General features: G+C 36.7%; 2 protein-coding genes and 1 long non-coding RNA gene across 6 annotated transcripts in view; 2 read left to right on the forward strand and 1 right to left on the reverse strand.

Moving 5' to 3' along the window:
- LOC117993777 (glycerol kinase 3-like) overlaps positions 1 to 6,159 on the reverse strand; it is a 36,297-nt gene extending 30,138 nt beyond the window's left edge. For 2 of the 4 annotated variants that reach the window (XM_069507167.1, XM_034981608.2), the window contains exon 1: positions 1,167 to 1,316. In XM_069507167.1, coding sequence (XP_069363268.1) covers positions 1,167 to 1,212 — 46 coding nt within the window. In that variant the 5' untranslated portion in view covers positions 1,213 to 1,316. Of the gene's footprint in view, positions 1 to 1,166; positions 1,317 to 1,444; positions 1,581 to 5,999 lie in introns of those variants that run through there. The other 2 variants (XM_034981610.2, XM_034981607.2) reach the window with 2 other exon arrangements.
- Positions 6,160 to 12,246: 6,087 nt separating this feature from the next.
- On the forward strand, positions 12,247 to 15,155 carry LOC138404098 (uncharacterized). The gene is made up of 3 exons (XR_011238202.1): positions 12,247 to 12,412; positions 12,720 to 13,829; positions 14,401 to 15,155. It is a non-coding gene; the product is annotated as an uncharacterized lncRNA (long non-coding RNA).
- A 2,114-nt stretch (positions 15,156 to 17,269) lies between these two features.
- LOC117993802 (zinc finger protein 679-like) lies at positions 17,270 to 19,508 on the forward strand. The gene is made up of 2 exons (XM_069507313.1): positions 17,270 to 17,555; positions 18,117 to 19,508. Exons 1-2 carry the CDS (start codon positions 17,388 to 17,390, stop codon positions 19,302 to 19,304), a joined length of 1,356 nt encoding a protein of 451 aa, XP_069363414.1. The 5' UTR covers positions 17,270 to 17,387; the 3' UTR covers positions 19,305 to 19,508.
- Positions 19,509 to 19,554: the final 46 nt, after the last annotated feature.

Genomic DNA, 19,554 nt, shown 5'->3' on the forward strand with positions numbered 1-19,554 from the left:
CCAGATTTTCCTATATAATTTCCTAGATAAGAATAGGTAGGTCTTATCTAGGAAATTTCCCCGAATGTCCGCTATAAGATCTACCTACCGGCCAAATTTCATGATTCTAGGTCAACGTCCGTCGGTGCGCAAACCTAACTCGCACTTGGCTCGTTTTTAGGGTTCCGTACCTCAAAAGGAAAAACGGAACCCTTATAGGATCACTTTGTTGTCTGTCTGTCTGTCGGTCTGTCAAGAAACCATGAAATTTGGCAGGTAGGTAGATCTTATAGCAAACATTCGGGGAAAATTCTGAAAACCGTGAATTTGTGGTTACATTACACAAAAAAAAAATTGTGGTCATGAACTAATAATTAGTATTTTCAATTTTCGAAGTAAGATAACTATATCAAGTGGGGTATCATATGAAAGGTCTTCAACTGTACATTCTAAAAAAGATTTTATTTATTTTTATGCATCATAGATTTTGAATTGTCGTGCAAAATGTTGAAAAAACACGACTGTAGTACGGAACCCGCGTTGCGCGAGCCTGACTCGCACTTGGCCGGTTTTTTTAACTATTTTGCAAAATTGGTCGAATCCAATAGGCTGACTGAGTTATTTATTGTGAATGACGAACATATTTTTAATATTCATGCGTTAATCATAATATTGCTTGTAACTACGTAGGTTGTAGTACCTTTACAGTTTACTGTCGAATTGCCTCTATAAACGACGAATACTTTGTCGGTCCGCGATAAACACATGAATCATGATAAACGCCCACAAAAACGTAAACAGGAATGTTTATTGTCAAATTACGCAGTAAAAATCGCTGTGTTGATTAAAATACATAAATATAAGTATTGTTTATAGTGGGCAATGTAAGTAAAGTTCGCCTGGTAAAGAATTAATGGTGAAATTAAAAAAAAATACTATATTATGTACATTCATGATTCCGTCCGATTCAGCCGTGCATCACAAAAACAATTACTAAATTACACTTGAAGATTTAAGTCTTATGCTCAGCTAACGCCGGAATATTATAAAGAATGCATTAAAAGAAAATAAGTAAGCCACAAAATTAACAACAATAAAAAGAGTAAAAATGTTTATGACAAAATAGGCTGGATTAATTTTGATCTTCGTCTGATAAATGGAATTAATGGTGAAATTAAAAAAAATACCATCAATACTGTGCTGTCGCGTCAAAGTCCGCAGGTATCCATTCATAATTTCGTTCTATTCATCCGTGCATCACAAAAACTATCAAAGCACTAAATTACACTTGAAGATTTAAATTTAACGCTTCGGTAACGCCGGCATATTATAAAGAATGCATTAAAAAAATAAGCCACGAAATTAACAACAATAAAAAGAGTAAAAATGTTTATGACAAAATAGGCTGTATTAATTTTGATCTTCGTCTGATAAATGGAATTAATGGTGAAATTAAAAAAAATACCATCAATACTGTGCTGTCGCGTCAAAGTCCGCAGGTATCCATTCATAATTCCGTTCTATTCATCCGTGCATCACAAAAACTATCAAAGCACTAACTAATTACACTTATAGATTTAGGTCCCGCCGCCGATCTGATCGGATTTGGCGATTATAAATGTCACGCGAGCGTGGTGTGCCAAGAATAGTTGTAATTAACAATCACAGATATGGACATGCACAAGTACACTAGATAAGGTGTGTTATACCAAATGAAACTTATTTTTTGTGCGGATTCAGGGCGCCTCGTAAAACTCGGGTCAATGCTGCATCTACGAGTTACGACGCGGTATTGACTGAGTCGTCCACTCACGTAACGTTCGTTGACCTCTAGCGTCCGTCAGATGTTTTATTTATGAGTGACATAGGCTACTATTTATCCTAGAAAATCAAAGAGTTCCCACGGGAGTTTTGAAAATCTAATTCCACGCGGACGAAGACGCGGGCATCGGCTAGTATTTACATAACCTCTTTGTAAAAATATTTCAGCAAATAAAGAATTCGAATTTAAACAATATTTGTATCTTACAATGAGTAGAAAGAAAAAAATAAAAAAATCATAATTTAAGTAAATCGTTAAACAAGGAAAAATTGCAGATTGCCATGTCATGTCATTAATCGTGTTTGATTAATTGGAGGAAAATATACGGGAAAAATGAGGAAGGGGAATTCCCAAGAATAGATTAAATGAGACTACCTAAGGTGTATCATTTAAATAGGATAGGATTTCTGGTTGAATTAAAGAACAGAAAACAGGAAACTATTCTTATAGGCTTGACTGCAATCAGACCAAACAGGGAATGATGCAGCCTAAGGTGGAGCGCGCCTGCCCAGAAGGTGGCAATATTATAGCTAGCGAGAAAAACTAAAGTCGGGAGGGCCTTAGATTAATTATTCTATATTTATCTGAGGGGCGGGTATTTCATATTCTAGCAGTGTTTATTAGAAACGAGTCAAGACCGATAGACACTCGCATGATTACGTTGGGGTCAACGGGAAGTACTCTATAGGTTTCTTGACAGACATAACAGACAGACAGACAACAAAGTGTGTTAATAATAATAAATGATCCTATAAGGGTTCCGTTTTTCCTTTTGAGGTACGGAACCCTAAAAAACAGACCATTGGACTCGCACATGTACCATGTGTTCCGTACCATCGTACGCTTTTCATTTTTTTTCTGATGTAACTACAAATTCACGGTTTTCGAATTTTTCGCTTTACTTGTGCTATAAAACCTACCTACCTGGCAAATTTCGCGATACTAGGTCAACGGGAAGTACCCTGTAGGTTTCTTGACAGACCGACAGACAGACAGACAACAAAGTGATCCTATAAGTGTTCCTCTTTTTCCTTTTGCGGTACGGCCCTAAAAATAGGGCCACCTGCGTCAAATGTACTAACATTTGACGCCTGTCAGTGTCGTCGAGGCCGTGCCGATCCGTCGTGAACTGTGCCTGTAGTATGGATCGTGTACAACTGAATTAGCACCAGTATCACCTTACTTCCGCGTGAGATTCTATTTTTGCATCGAGTGGCGCGGACCGCGTACGATTTATGTATTGTGTCATTAAACAATTCAGACTTCGCTAATTGCCCTACACGTCTTACATAATTTGGTCATTGTATGAGCATAACACAGACCACCACCTATAGACGCCTAATAGCCGAACACCCCCGCTCGCCAAGCTTAGGCACTTGCTTAATGCTTAGCATAAAAGTCGGGCCACGCACGTTCGGTACCCTCATTCCGCACATTGTTTTGATAACGTGACTTTTAAGTCCCAATCACAACAAAGCATTCTCCCCTGTCCCCCGCCAACATTTAACGATTTTGTTTTCATGCAAAACATTGTACATGCGTACCTACTCTAGGAGTTGAATTCTCTGTAGAGCATAATAATTATGATTGTGATTAATTAAAATGATCACTTAATTAATGGTGCGACATTCCCAGACACGAGAATCCGGCTCCAAGGACCATATTTAGATCAAATTTTCTAGTACAGTACGCGGCAGAAAATATTGTACATCGATCTTTAAGAAAGAGATAGCGGTTTTGTAGAGCATTGTCTCTGTCGTTGAGACCGATAAAACGTCACATAGGTATGGATGACATAGACAACGATCTATAAAACCGAAATCTCATTCTAAAGGTCGATGTACAATATTTCTTGCCGGCTACTGTACGTATTGAAGTAAAGTACGCGACAGGTTGAGATGGCAATCGAGGTATGAGGTGAGTCGTGGAGGAGGGGACAACCCGAACTATTCCTTGATTTATATTATAGAATCCAACTTCCACTTTGTAGTTACAAGCACATATTATTCTGATTGAACTAACAAGAATAGAACATTATATCCGCGAGACACCCTCCGGATGATAGATATGATAACGCATGTAGATGCAACTGATGTAGATGCAGTTGCATCTACATGCGACGTACCTACATCTTACTGAGATCTAAGAATATACCTATAGGTTCACAATTAGAATCTTTATTCTTATCCTACTATGGTATCCGCTGTTACCAGATTGGACATATGTATTATTTTAGTTATGTTTGTTGTGGGCTCTTCTCAGACCTGGAACGCTCGGCGCGTTTGGAACCCTCGTAGCTTTAGTTTTTAAAACGATAGTTCGCACGATAATTCAAAAACTATGAAGCATAAAAATAAATAAAAATATTTTTTAGAATGCACAGGTAAAACTCTTTCATATGACACCCCACTTGATATAATCTTACTTCGAAAATTGAAAATACTAATTATTAGTTCATGAGCATAATTTAATTGTTTTTGTGTGCTGTAACCCTAAATTCATGGTTTTCAGATTTTTTTCAGATGCCAAATTTGATAATTCTAAGTCAACGGGAAGTACCCTGTTAGTTTCTTGACAGACCGACAGATAGACAGACAAACAAAGTGATCCTATTTAAGCTTGGACGATCTAACCTAGGTTAGATCGTCCAAGTATTTAAGGGTTCCTTTTTAGGTACGGAACCCTAAAAATATAATGGGAATAAAGCAAGCTTTGGAACAGAGGAAGTCCATTTTAAATGGATACGTCACAGGCATCTGTTAATTACTTTTAAGACGGGCCTCTCAGTGTCACGCCTGCGCCGCGCCGCGTCGAAATCTATTTTTGCGATTTAGCGTCACTTCAGAGTTCAGACAATGAGATTATAAATATAAGATGAGATAATGAGATGTCGCGTGATGGACAAGTGCCTTTGTTTGCCTACATGCTGAAGCTATTATACAAGTTATATCGCATAGCTCTGACTCTACGATGCAGCTAAGACACAAGTGGCAGCTACAGCGATTTCACTGCGACTCTTTGAGTTTTCTTGAAAACTTTTACCTAACTAACGAAATTTCATTCTAGATATCAAATTCTATTTGCGACATCGCGTAGCATTAGGACAAAGCTTAATTATCGTAAGATAGTTTTAATCTTCTTCTTCTATCTATTCTATATATATATATATATAAAAGGAAAAGGTGACTGACTGACTGACTGACTGACTGACTGACTGACTGACTGACTGACTGACTGACTGACTGACTGACTGACTGATCTATCAACGCACAGCTTAAACTACTGAACGGATCGGGCTGAAATTTGGCATGCAGATATGACGCTATCGACTATTATGACGTAGGCATCTGCTAAGAAAGGATTTTTGAAAATTCAATCCTTAAGGGGGTGAAATAGAGGTTTGAAATTTATGTAGTCCACGCGGACGAAGTTGCGAGCATAAGTTTTATTATAAGTAATTTTAAATAAATAATTATACTGTCATAGTTTTTTTGGGAGCTCCGCCTATGTCTTCCTTCACTTACACCACAATAATTTATAGTACTCCATATGGCTCGCTGAGGGACTTCTAGTGAGGACTTCTAGTGAGCATATTAAAACTCATAAAAAATATTTTTTTTAATTAGGTGAATAATATGTTACCAAATTATATTGATGTTTGCATCATTATGATACGGACTTTGTTGATAACCAAAGGTTATTCCAAAGTACAAACTGATAAAACTGTTTATATGTAATGTTACGGCCTTAAAAATATATACCTACTAGATGATGCTATCTGGTGATAGCTGTGATAGCCTAGTGGTTAGGACGTCCGTTTTCCAATCGGAGGTGCGGTTTGATCCCGGGCACGCACCTCTAATTTTTTGGAGTTATGTGCGTTTTAATTAATTAAATATCTCTTGCTTTAACGGTGAAGGAAAATATCGTAAGGAAACCTGCATGCCTGTGAGTTCTCCATAATGTTCTCAAAGGTGTGTGAAGTCTACCAATCCGCACATGGCCAGCATGGTCCTCTCCCCGTCACAACGCCTTGGTTTTGAATTATTATATTAATTTTACTACTAAACAGCGGGATGACAAGTCAAGAGACCCAGATAGACCCTAGAGTGTTTTTATAAAATGGGCTACGCCAGAAGAGTCGCTTTATGTTTCGATAACTTAAAAAATTGTATAATCAAATATAGGCAAATCTTACCTTTATATCTGTTTCTGGCTATATAGTTCACTTCTACGGTAAAGGACTATAATGCAATGACCACGGTTAAGTCACACTCGCATAGTATAACGGAAAAATTATAATTTTCGATTTTTCGCAAAATTCAAACTAATTCCCGAAATCACCCCGAAATTGCAAAATGTTGCAAAATGTGATGTGACGTCTGTCAGTTGTCGCTGTCAGTGACGGTCACCGCCCCCCTGTCAATGTCATTCAAGTGCCAAGAATGCCAACTAGTCATTAGTAATCTGTGGTTAGGCACATACTCTTTGATGATTGATCACATTGGATCACAGCATGATCCATAGCAAGTAGATAATCTATGATCCATAGTATAAACACTTTACGACTTTAGGTACTTGCTTTACTCATACTCCTATGACCATAGATTCCTATGACCTATCACCGATCACGTGCCTATCACAAACACAGAGTTTAGCTCACAGACCAATTACATATGTTTAGCTCATAGGGGTGCAACTCCAGAACATTAAAAAATCGCAAATTGAAATTCGCTTGTGGTGCCATCTAAGCGCGAGTACGGCTAAACAAATAGATAACAGTTAATAAAAGACGTAAATAGATGGCGGGCACATTGTTGTAATTTTAAATTACAAACATTTGGACAGCCACAGTCACCGTCAGTGGTGCCAGATAAGGCGAATTACCGCCATTTAGGCTACCTCGGGGGGCCAATCGGCGCCCAAAAATCCCGATTGGCTACCAGTAACCATTTAGGCTACCAGTAGGGCGATTGTCTAAAACCGGTATCAATCATTATTACAATCTCAATTGTTCTGATTGGCTGAATTTGTGCAATCCTTGTTGCAACAATGCATTGTAGCCAATAGTGAGCGAGCATTAACCAATCAGAGATGATTGTGATCGTAACATTGTAGCTGTCAAACAACCGCGGTAGGGCCCCTGGAAGATAGAAACGGGCGATTTTAGGCTACTCAGCAGGCAAAATCCTAAAACAAATTCCTAAAGGCCGGCAACGCATCGGCGGCTCCTCTGGTGCTGCAAATGTTCATGGGCGGCGGTAATCACTTAACATCAGGTGACCCGCCTGCTCGCTTGCTCGCTATATCTATTAAAAAAAAAAAAAAACGGGCGAATTCAATTGGTAAATATCTGGCAACCCTGGTCACCGTTGAAGTTCAAAACTTTTCATGTTTTCGTGTATTGTTGTTTGTGCGGTTCTAAATATTTCTATTTCTGATAAATTTATCTGACCCTGCTTTGTTTACTGGACTCTGTGTTTCCTTTAACCACCTCGATAACTACCTAAGGATTGATTTACGGACTCGATTCATGCCTGAACGATTGACCACGGCTACGGATTACGGACTTGTTTTTGCTTTGTGAAAAGATTTTCTGTCGATAGATTTGTGCAGGGAAAATGCCACGGAGATCTCGATGTGTGTTCGGATGTGAGCAATTCGGTAAGTTTAAAGGTTCGTACGCACCTGAGCGGCGCGGCGCGGCGCTTCAGTCCGACTGCAGAACGCGTCACCTCAGGCCGCTCGACGGTGCCTACCGCACTACAACTTCAGTACGCGGCACCTCGCGTCACTTGCGCGTCACTTTTAAGGTTCGTACGCACCTGAGCGGCGCGGCGCGGCGCTTCAGTGAGCTTCACGTCGCGGCACAGAGCTTCAAAATATCATTTCTATCATTTTGTATGGCGCATATCGCACTAGAGCGGCGCGGCGCGGCGCTTCACCGCGCGTTGCCGCGCGGCACGGCTGGAGAGAATATTTTGAAGCGCACTGAAGCGACGCGCAGTGCAGTGACGCTAGTGCGACATACCCAGCGGCGCGGCGCGGCGCTTCAGTATGCGTACGTCGCTCGAATAAGATACACGCGCATCTTGTTAGGTATTTAAAGTACAGGCAAGAATCGGCAAGATAGACCTCAAAATAAATAACGTAGGTTTAATTTTTGACACATGACGTGTTCCTCATGCTCTTAGAAGTATATCCTCAAAGGTCCCAACCCCTAGGATGTCGGCTTCCCCCCTTCCCAGTGTCTAAATGTATAAATGTCTCTCCGAGCGTTATGAGAAAACATCAATGGTAAAAATAATCCTGATTAAATAACTATAATATATTATGTACATATTATACCTACCTACTTCATCTAGGTAGAATTAATAGTTTCGGAAATATGCCTACCTATTGTTGTACTTGTATTTATATTATACTAGCTTATGCCCGCGACGTCGTCCGCGTGGACTACACAAATCTCGAACCCCTATTTTACCCCCTTAGGGGTTGAATTTTCATAAATCCCTTTTTAGCGGATGTCTACGTCATATTAGCTAGTTAGCTAGCCAGCATGCCAAATTTCAGCCCGATCCGTCAAGTAGTTTGAGCTGTGCGTTGATAGATCAGTCAGTCAGTCACCTTTTTCTTTTATATAGGTATTTAGATATAATATGTACCTGTGTTTACCTGCCTATTTTATATATTCTATTGCACATAAAACAAAGACATTTTGCGAAAATGCTTTTTCTAATGTAATTTCCACAGAACCTAAGGGACTAGCTGATGCCCGCAACTTCGTTCGCGTAGATGTAGGTTTTTTAAAAATCCCGTGGAAACTTTTGATTTTCGGGATAAAACTAGCCTATGTGTAGGTACACATAGGCTACTTTTATCCTACAGGGTATAATCTATCTCAGGTATATAGGTACTAGTAGGTAATTCCCGGAAATGTGCTCACCTATAGAAAAATCTAAATCCACGCGGACGAAGTCGCAGGCATCATCTAGTTGCATTCTTTTTTAGATTTTTAATCCCGTGTGAACTCTTTGATTTTCCGGGATAAAAAGTTGCCTACCTCTGTCAATTCCCGGAATGCAAGCTACCTCTGGTCCAAACTTCATATAAATGGGCCTTTAACAATCCTGTGGAAATTCTTTCATTTTCCAGGATAAAAAGTAGCCTGTCCTTCCCCGGGATGTAATTCAACTTTGTACCAAATTTCATCAAATTCGGTTAAGCTGTTGAGCCGTGAAAAGCTAGTAGATAGACAGACAAATACACTTTTGCGTTGATAATAATATAAGTATGGATATGCATAAATATTTTTTTATAATTTCCATAAAAACTATCATCATCTTCATCATCATCAACCGATAGATATGTCCACTGCTGGACATAGGTTTCTTGTAGGATTATATTACCGACCTGTGTGGTATACCTATTGTTTCTAATGTAATTTCCACAAAAACTATTAGGCAATAGCATATAGAATTTTGTCTTCGACATTCTGAAGTAAATGTGAAATGGTACAGAGTCATTAAGAAGGCGAGGAAACAAAATGTGATATCCTTCTTGATAGCGTGACTTTGGTATGTCAGCAATCCATTTCTTCTTCTTTTTTAGGGTTCCGTACCTCAAAAGGAAAAACGGAACTCTTATAGGATCACTTTGTTGTCTGTCTGTCTGTCTGTCTGTCTGTCTGTCTGTCTGTCTGTCTGTCCGTCTGTCTGTCAAGAAACCTACAGGGTACTTCCCGTTGACCTAGAATCATGAAATTTGGCAGGTAGGTAGATCTTATAGCTGACATTTGGGGAAAAATCTGAAAACCGTGAATTTAGGGTTAGATCACACAAAAAAAATTAAATTGTGGTCATGAACTAATAATTAGTATTTTCAACTTTCGAAGTGAGTGACTATACCAAGTGGGGTATCATATGAAAGGTCTTCACCTGTACATTCTAAAACAGATTTTTATTTATTTTTATGCATCATAGTTTTTGAATTATCGAAATCATACGACTGTAGTACGGAACCCTCATTGCGCGAGCCTGACTCGCACTTGGCCGGTTTTTTCTCTTCGATAATTCGTTCTTCTTCTGCACAACAAAGAAATAATAATCAAATCCTCTTCACTGTCGCTCATCTTGCGACGTTGTTGCTCGTACGCGAACGGGTGTAAAAGTGACGCGCAAGTGACGCGAGCTGCCGCGTACTGAAGTTGTAGTGCGGTAGGCACCGTCGAGCGGCCTGAGGTGAAGCGTTCTGCAGTCGGACTGAAGCGCCGCGCCGCGCCGCTCAGGTGCGTACGAACCTTTATACCCGTTCGCGTACGAGCGCGAAGCGCCGCGCCGCGCCGCTGGGTATGTCGCACTAGCGTCACTGCACTGCGCGTCGCTTCGCTGCGCTTCAAAATATTCTCTCCAACCGTGCCGCGCGGCAACGCGCGGTGAAGCGCTGTGCAGCGCCGCTCTAGTGCGATATGCGCCATACAAAATGATAGAAATGATATTTTGAAGCTCTGTGCCGCGACGTGCAGCTCGCTGAAGCGCCGCGCCGCGCCGCTCAGGTGCGTACGTACCTTAAAATCAGCTCACTTGTAATCTAACACAAATCTCTTAAACGAGTCAAACTCTATGCTCCATTAGTACATTAGGTATTTTATCATGATACTAAATAATTCCTGCGATTTCGTCCACGTGGATATCATCCAAAAAACCATTTTAGAAATCCCGTGAGAAGTCCAATTTTCCGTGATAAAAGTAGCCTACAACCGTCTCCGATGCAAGCTATCTCTTCACCAAATAGATGATGCCCGCCACTTTGTCTACGTTGGTTTAGGGTTTTAAAGAATCCCATGGGAACTGTTTGATTTTCCGAGGCAAAAGTAGCCTATGTCCTTACCTGGATGCAAGCTTCTCTGTACCTTCTAACTTTTATCATAAACGGTTACACAAATTGACTGTGAAAAGCTAGCAGACAGACAGCCTGACATACTTTTGCATTTATAATATTGGTAAGGATTATTGACTACTAATTCTGTACATTTTTTGTTTTGTAATTAAGTGTAGGTACGTAGGTACAACATTAGATATTATTTTGAACTTTAATGACTATGGTTTTTTTATATTTTACTAGCTGCCCCAGCGAACGTCTTACCGCCTAGTCGATTTCGGGCAATTCCATAAAAACCATCCTCGTACTTCAAGGAATATTATAAAAAAAGAATTAGCGAAATCGGTTCAGCTGTTCTCGAAATTTGCGCTTAGCAACACATTCAGTGATTCATTTTTATATATATATTATAGAGATTAAGTAAATAAGTACAATAAGTATAGATAATACAATAATATATTGCATATTTTATGTTACTACTTTTTCAGATGTTTTGCATCACTTTCCAAAACCTGGCCACTCCTCTTTGAAACGATTTCAACAATGGAAAGAGATAGTAGGACAAGATTTAGAAAGCAAGACTGATGATGAAATATATACGAATTATCGAATTTGCAATCACCACTTTGAAGATCGTTTTTTATACCATCACAGTAAAAGACTAGCAAAGACAGCATTTCCTTCTCTTAACCTTGGTGAGTTTTATTTATTAGTTATTACAGTAGAGAGGATTTTGAGAAATTACATTGATTGACATGTCAATAATAGGTCAAAGCACAGATTGTAGAAGCTTGAAAACACTGGCCAAGTGTGGGTCAGACTTGTGCACAGAGGGTCCCATACTTCAGTCGTATTTTTCGACGTTTTGCACGATAAATCAAGAACTGTTATGTAGAAAATAACTGGCCAAGTGCGAGTTGGACACAGCACATAGGGTTCTGTAATACACAAGAGTAAAACAGATCACTTTTCTTAACAAGCCGCAAAACTGTAGAGGTTTATTGTTAATATCAAAAAAATCGACTTGGCAGCGCTACGGGATACCCCACTTGGTATCAAATGTAATAAGTACAAATGTTTCTATTGAATCTTCAAAACTGAAATCTCCTAATGAAGTTGCAGACAGAAACTAACTATGTATAAGTCAAAGTCAAAGTCAAAGTCAAAGTCAAATGATTTATTCAAAATAGGTAATAAATTACTCTTATTGATTGTCTGGTATAGTGTTAGATTTGTAAGATAATATAGTGGTGATAATTATAACGCAAACTTAAAACTAAAGCTACGAGGGTTCCAAACGCGCCCAGGTCTGAGAAGAGCCCACAACAAACTCAGCCGGGTATTCTTTTTATTATCACCACTTTACAAATTTATTGTAACTTATTAGAACTATCACAAAGTCGTTAAGCAACTCATTCCCAAGCTTGCTTATCATTTAAATGATCCTTTACATTGTAATAGGATTTTTCAATTAGTTTACGTTTTATGAAAACTTTGAACTTGTTGAGAGACATCTCCTCCTCTATAACTAATAATTATAACATAAACACTTCTTCTAAAACTCTATTTTGCATATTTCAGGTGCCATTGATTCAAGTCTAGATGCTAATACAATAAATCAACCAGAAAGTTCTACACATAATCAATCGGTCGCTCAAAGTACCCCATCTGTGGTTCACAACATCCAAGCAGGATATTCTCAAACTCAGATTCAGAAAAAAATAATTACTAGTAAGTTGTGGCCATAAACAACAAATAATACACATACACACATACACACTGGGAGGTTACCTGGCTGGCACCCCACTAGACCTAGGTCTACTTAATTGTTATTACTTGTTTTTATCTGTATTATAAGTATTTTTTGTGTTCCTTATATGTAATTTAATATGTAATAATATCCAATAAATTTAATTTAATTTAATTAAATAAGAGATAAAAAATCTTTACTGTTTAACAAGATTTTAACAAGAATAGAGTATTGAAAATTGTCTAATAGTTAATGTATACTTAATAAAAACACCTTTTTTTTTTTCAGGAAAAGCTGGTCAAAGACATGTGAATCTCAAAGTTCAGAAATTGTTAAGGAAAATAGTTAATTTGAAAAATAAATTATTCGAACAAAGAAACCAAGTAAAGATAGCAAAAAAAATGTCAAAAACAAAATTATTTAACAAGGTTCTAAAATACTTACCTATGCCTGCTCAAACACTTGTAAAAATGCAATTAACACAGCATAACAAAAAAAGCCGTGGAAGAAGATTTAATCATGCAGAAAAATTAATGTCACTCTCGATATATAAGAAAAGTCCAAAAGGCTATAACTTTTTGAGAAAAATGTTAACTTTGCCATCAAAACGAACATTACTGGATGTCCTTAAACAAATAACAATTAAACCAGGCTTAAACCCTGCGATAATTAAACTTTTGAAAAATGCGGCAGACAAATTGGGGATGGAGCAACGATTATGTGTATTAATCTTTGATGAAATGTCTTTGTCTCCATCCCTACATTTCAATACAGCATTCGATCAAGTAATCGGATTTGAAGATTTTGGGGGAAATGAAATTACAGAGAATATTGCTGACCATGTTTTGGTATTCATGATAAAGGGGCTAAAAGCTAAGTTCAAACAGCCAATTTGCTATTTGTTTTGCAAAAGTGCCACAAAGGCAGTAATATTAAAAAGGTGTATTAAAAACATAATTACACAAATTAATCAAACAGGATTGGCTGTCGTCTCAACTGTCTGTGATCAATCTACAATTAACAACAAAGTTATAAATGAGCTGATAAAAGAGACTAAAGTAGATTGTCTTAGATTAGGCAACGAGCCTAGGGATAGTAGTTTTGCTGTAGAAAATAATAATATATTCCCCTTATTTGATCCCCCACATTTGTTAAAAGGAATACGAAACAATTTACTGACAAAAGAATTAAGATTCACACAGGAGGACGAAGTAAAGACTGCTAAATGGATACATTTAAAGCTTCTGTTAGATATTGATGCAGGAGAAGATGACTTACGAATGTGCAACAAGTTAACAGAAGCTCATGTACTCATAGAGAAAATTCCGAAGATGAAAGTAAAACATGCTGCACAAGTTTTTAGTCAGCGTGTATCAGGAGCGCTACGATTTTGTGCAAGTAAGTACTGTTAATGTTCTGAAACTTTTAAAGACCTGATATTTGAAGACCTTCTTCACTTTAGAATTAATTCATCAGACTTTGGTACTACTTGACTAGCAAGGACTAATCTTATTCTCAATAATTATTTATTAGCAACATATATGGCGCTATTTTACATCTGTAATGTGATGATAGTGCAACTTTAAAACATCCACAACTCCATACTAATATTATAAATGGTTGACGCCAGCTCACTATTGGCTACAATGCATTGTTGCAACAAGAATCGCACAAATTCAGCCAATCACAACAACTGAGATTGTAATAATGATTGATGCCGGTTTTATGAAATCGACCCACAGCCCACCCAATTTTGACGTTTGGTATACAAATAACTTCTTAGGGAAGGACACTACTTTTTTCTCTGAAAATCATAGAGTTCATAGATTTTAAGAAACCTAAATCCACGCGGGTGAAGTCGCGAGCATCAGCTACAAATCCATGTAAATGTGGCCTGACATTTATGTATAAAAAAATATATTTAAGTATTTATTTAAGTATTTAATTTTTAATCTTTTTTCTTTTTCAGAAAATAATTTACTACCACAAGAGTGTGCTGACACAGCCGACTTGCTGCTATTATTTGATCGTCTTTTTGACTCCTTTAATGGAGGGTCTTATAAAAAGACCCATAAAATATATAAAATTGTTTGAAAATGAACTCTGACCATTTTAAATTATGGGATGAAAGTGTGCCAATATTAAAATCAATGCGATTTAAGATGGAAACAAAAAAAAAAGATGGAACAGTAAGTATTCGTTATGAACAGGTTCCATCAATTAAAAATTGGATCCACAATATTAAAGTTATGAAAGAATTGTGGCTATATCTAAATGAAAAACATAATGTAACTAGTTTGTTAACGCGCTGTTTTAACCAAGATCCTGTGGAAAACTTTTTCTCCTCTGTGAGGAGCCACGGGGCTAGAAACACAAACCCTACCTGCCAGCAGTTTGAAAGTATTTACAAAACATTACTTGTAAATAATTTAAATTCAAGTCACTCATTAGGGGCTAACTGTGAGGAAGATCCTAACAAAATGTTACAAAATTTAGATTGTCTTTTGATAGAAAATGACATCAAAGAGCCCCCGATGAGCAATGAGCCAATGGATACAGATCTAAGTATAGAAAATTTGGCAGATAGTAGTTCAGAAATTGGAGACAAATTAATAATCTCTGAAACTAAAAAGTATGTGACAGGGTTTGTCATAAAAAAGCTAAAAAGGAATGTGTGTAAATCTTGTATAAAATGCAATAATGAATTGTGTGACACCACCCCACCTCAAGCAGATGAATACATACATTCTATCGATATCACAAGGAGATCTCTTTACCGACCCTCGCGTAACTTTTCAAATTGTGTGAGAAATATAATAAAAATAGTAAAAAGCATGTTAAAAAATGATCCTGGGAAAAGTGGCAAAAGTCAAATGATAAAATTATTAGTTGATCAGAGTACAAGTTTTGATTTTTTAACATGTGATACACACAAAGTCAATTTGAAAAATTATATAATAAATTTTGTGATCAAATTGATTATTCACAGCTGGTGCAATAATGTAAATAAAATTTTAAAAGGTAAAAATTCAGATACTGAAAATGATAGCATAAAAATTCAGGCGTTGAGATATTATCAAACACATAAAGGTAAATAATCTATTTTATGCAATCTAATGAAATCAGTAGTTGAATTACAGACTTCGTTTGATAAAACTAGCTTATGCTCGCGACTTTGTCCGCGTGGACTTCACAAGTTTCAACCCCCTATTTCACCCCCTTAGGGGTTGAATTTTCAAAAACCCTTTCTTAGCGGATGCCTACTTCAAAATAGCTATCTGCATGCCAAATTTCAGCCCGATCCGTCCAGTAATTTGAGCTGTGCGTTGATAGGTCAGTCAGTCAGTCAGTCACCCTTTCCTTTTATATATTTAGATAAGGGGAATCATTCAAGCTTCTGTCAACTATTGCACATTCGTAAGTCATCTTCTGCATCAATATCTAACAGAAGCTATATCCGTTTGGCAGTCTTTACTAAATTGTTTTCTTTAGTAAATTGTTTTGTATTCCTTTTAACAAATATGGGGGATTAAATTGTTAATTGTAGATTGATCACAGACTCTTGCCAATCCTGTGTGATTAATTTGTGTAATTATGTTTTTAATATTACTGCCTTTGTGGCACTAGTCAAATATAATATAATCTATATATAAAAGGAAAAGGTGACTGACTGACTGACTGACTGACTGACTGATCTATCAACGCACAGCTCAAACTACTGGACGGATCACGCTGAAATTCGGCATGCAGATAGCTATTATAACGTAGGCGTCCGCTAAGAAAGGATTTTTCAAAATTCAACCCCTGAAGGGATAAAATAGGGGTTTGAAGTTTGTATGAAACTCTGTCAGTTTTGAAGTGTCTATAAAGTTTTGTAGTTAATATTTCTTCTATTGCAATTTGCAGTATGACATATTTTATTAAGCTCATATGTTAAAATCTCATTGTTAAAGATCAACTCTAAGTGTGTGAAACAGGGGTTCAAAATTTGTGTAGTCCACGCGAACGAAATCGCGGGCATAAGCTAGTAAACATAAATTCCCATCAATAAAATCAATCTAGTAGATTGGTTTTATTGATTACTTGATTTAGTATAATTTATGTTTATTATTTTACAGTTTATTTACAGGGAATTTTATTTAATATAATTTATGTTAATTTTTTTTATTTTGAATATTACAATAAAACTTAAAGCTAGCTTTATGTTAATTATCTTTGGCTCATATAACAATTATTTTATTGTTTTCTGACTACACAAATACACCAATTGTGGTAATAATTTGAAAATTATTAAAAGTAAATAACCGAAAATGTTAAATTTGAATAGTAATTATTTCACAATCTTGCGGGTCTTGAATTTGGGTATGTATTTTATAGTGTTTACATACACTTCGTATTGTTTTCTATTCTATTGTATTTTATGTATCTACCTAGTTACGAATTTATGATAATAATATTTACAAAACCTTAAAACCTTTTTCTTTCTATAATATAGTTATAATTAAGTAGCTCAAAGAGTCATAGTCTTGTAATATATATTTTTAAACATGTTTTAAACAAACGTTAATGGAATTATTAATGTTTATTTAAAACGTGTTCCAAAAATATAAAATATTCTAGTAAAGTACATTTAAATAGCATTTAAATTTTCGCGCTCTCGCACGCCTAGCGCGCTTTTAGTGCCCTCTAGATGTGAGTACACGCGTAACTTTGAAAAAGAAATCTAGAGTCGCACATCTATTTCTAGTATATAGTAGATAATCTATGGTTTAGCTGGTCGGTGGAGTTTAGCATAGATAATATACTAATACTGGTAGAGTTTAGTGTGGAGCATATGTTAAAAGTACTCTGTGGTGTGGAGCATATGTAAAAAGTACTCTGTGGTGTGGAGTTTAGCGAATAGCGATAAGATAAACAAAGAGAAAATTTAATTCTGCAAATTAAGCAATTTACAGGATGATAACCAATACTCTTCTTTACAAAATAATTACACGAGAACACGACTTTTGTTGTATATGTTTAAAAACAATAGAAGGAGGCTCTGTCGCTATGGAGGACGAAGTCGTCTTGAATGATAATGTGATGAAGATGCACGATGTTCTGTTACTCGTTTTAGGATATGAAGTGAGTAACTTGCATTTTGAAGCCTGATTTTAGCCTGAGCTATTGCTTTTCAGCAGCTAAGCATCCTTTTTTTCACTGCTTGAACTTCTATCGACGCTCTAGCATTTATAAATGAAAATGTAGCATTTCATAGCTTCGGTAGGCTAGCATCTTTAGATGTTACTAGAGAGACTAGATGCTCAGGCTATAGTTATAGCCATATGCTCTTAGAAATTATCTAAGAAGTTTAAGTTTAAATCACAACATCACTACAAGAAGTTTCCTCTTCAAAATTAATTGTGTTTGTAATATAACTGATTCAAATGGTTTAAAAATCCATACTAATATTATAAATGCGAAAGTGTGTCTGTGTCCGTATGTCTGCTAGCTTTTCACGGCCCAACCGTGTAACCGATTTTGATGAAATTTGGTACAGAGTTAGCTTATATCCCGGGGAAGGACATAGGCTACTTTCATCCTGGAAAATTGATGAGTTCCCACGGGATTTTTAAAAATCTAAATCCACGCATACGAAGTCGCGGGCACCAGCTAGTTTAAAATATAATTATGTTTCTGTTTCAGACCTTCAACAATATATCAATGTTTGAAGTTCTATGCAAGCAGTGCACCCACAACGTGGTCAACTGCTACAACTTTGTAATGACAACCAAACAAACATCTGAACTATTGAGCAATGCAATTTGTAGCCTTACCACATGTTTAGAAAACACAACACAGCCAATAAGCAACAAGAAAACATTATTTGTGACGATGGATCCTATTAATATGGAAACCACTAACTATTATCATCACAAAGCTACAAAAACACTGAACATTGCTTTGAAAAGATTTCACAGTATATTACATCCTAAACCTAAAATAAAAGGCGAAAAAAAACAACAAATACCAGAGGCAAAGGAATCTGTAAAATTGGAGAAAAAATTAAAAAGCAAAAAACAGGATTTAGAAGATGATAAACCAAGGAAAAGGAGACCATACTTCTCTGTTCCGATGAAAACCAAGGAAATGCTTTACAACAAAACTGACAGAACAACATTAAAATGCAAGGATTGCTTGAAATCGTTCCCTTTTTTACCCAGTTTGAGGAATCATTACATTGGAGTTCACGCACCAAAGAAACATGAATGCGAAGTTTGCCATAAGAAATATGCATCGGAAACTTTACTAGAAGGACATAAGAAGTTAAGTCATTGTACGGTAATATGCAGCGAATGTGGCAAAATCTTTCACAACCGTCACACTTTTAAAATGCACAAAATTGGTCACCATTTAAAAATTGTTTGTCATGACTGCGGAAGAGTTTATAAAAGCCAGTCGGCGTTTAAGAAACATAAAGATTTACAGATATGCGGCCAAATTACTAGGGCTTCGCCCGCGAACGCTCAGTTTACGTGTGATTATTGTAATAAGAAATACACGCAAAAAGTTTCATTGCGAGTACATATTCAATACGAGCATGGTAATTATAAAGGTCATATATGCAAATGGTGTAACAAATCTTTCTATGCACAGAGTAGATTAAAAGCTCATATAGTTAAGCATACACAAGAGAAAAATTTCCCATGCAACATTTGTGGTGGACGGTACATAACTAAGGAGTCATTATTGTACCATACAAGAATTCATACAGGGGAACGACCATACAAATGTGATTTTTGCGACAGTAGATTTGTTTCAGCATCTAGACGATCGGAACATATAAAAAGTCGTCATAGTGGTGCTACAAAGTCTGTCTATAATTTGCAATGACAAGAATTGAAATGAGCAATGAAGCACCTTTCTCAAAAAGAACTTATAGACAACCTCTCATCGCTGTGTGATTCCTGGTGTAAGTCTCGCAAATTGCTATTGCGCTGGAACCATGTCTCATTAACATTGAAATGACGTCATTTTGACTGCATCATTTTAGCATTAATTTTAGTATGGATGGTATTTATATTAAAAATATGAGGCAAACAATTTTTTTATTTTATTTCCTTACAGCAACTACTCCCTACTA

This window comes from Maniola hyperantus, chromosome 25, assembly GCF_902806685.2.
Source record: "Maniola hyperantus chromosome 25, iAphHyp1.2, whole genome shotgun sequence".
Lineage (NCBI taxonomy): Eukaryota > Metazoa > Arthropoda > Insecta > Lepidoptera > Nymphalidae > Maniola > Maniola hyperantus.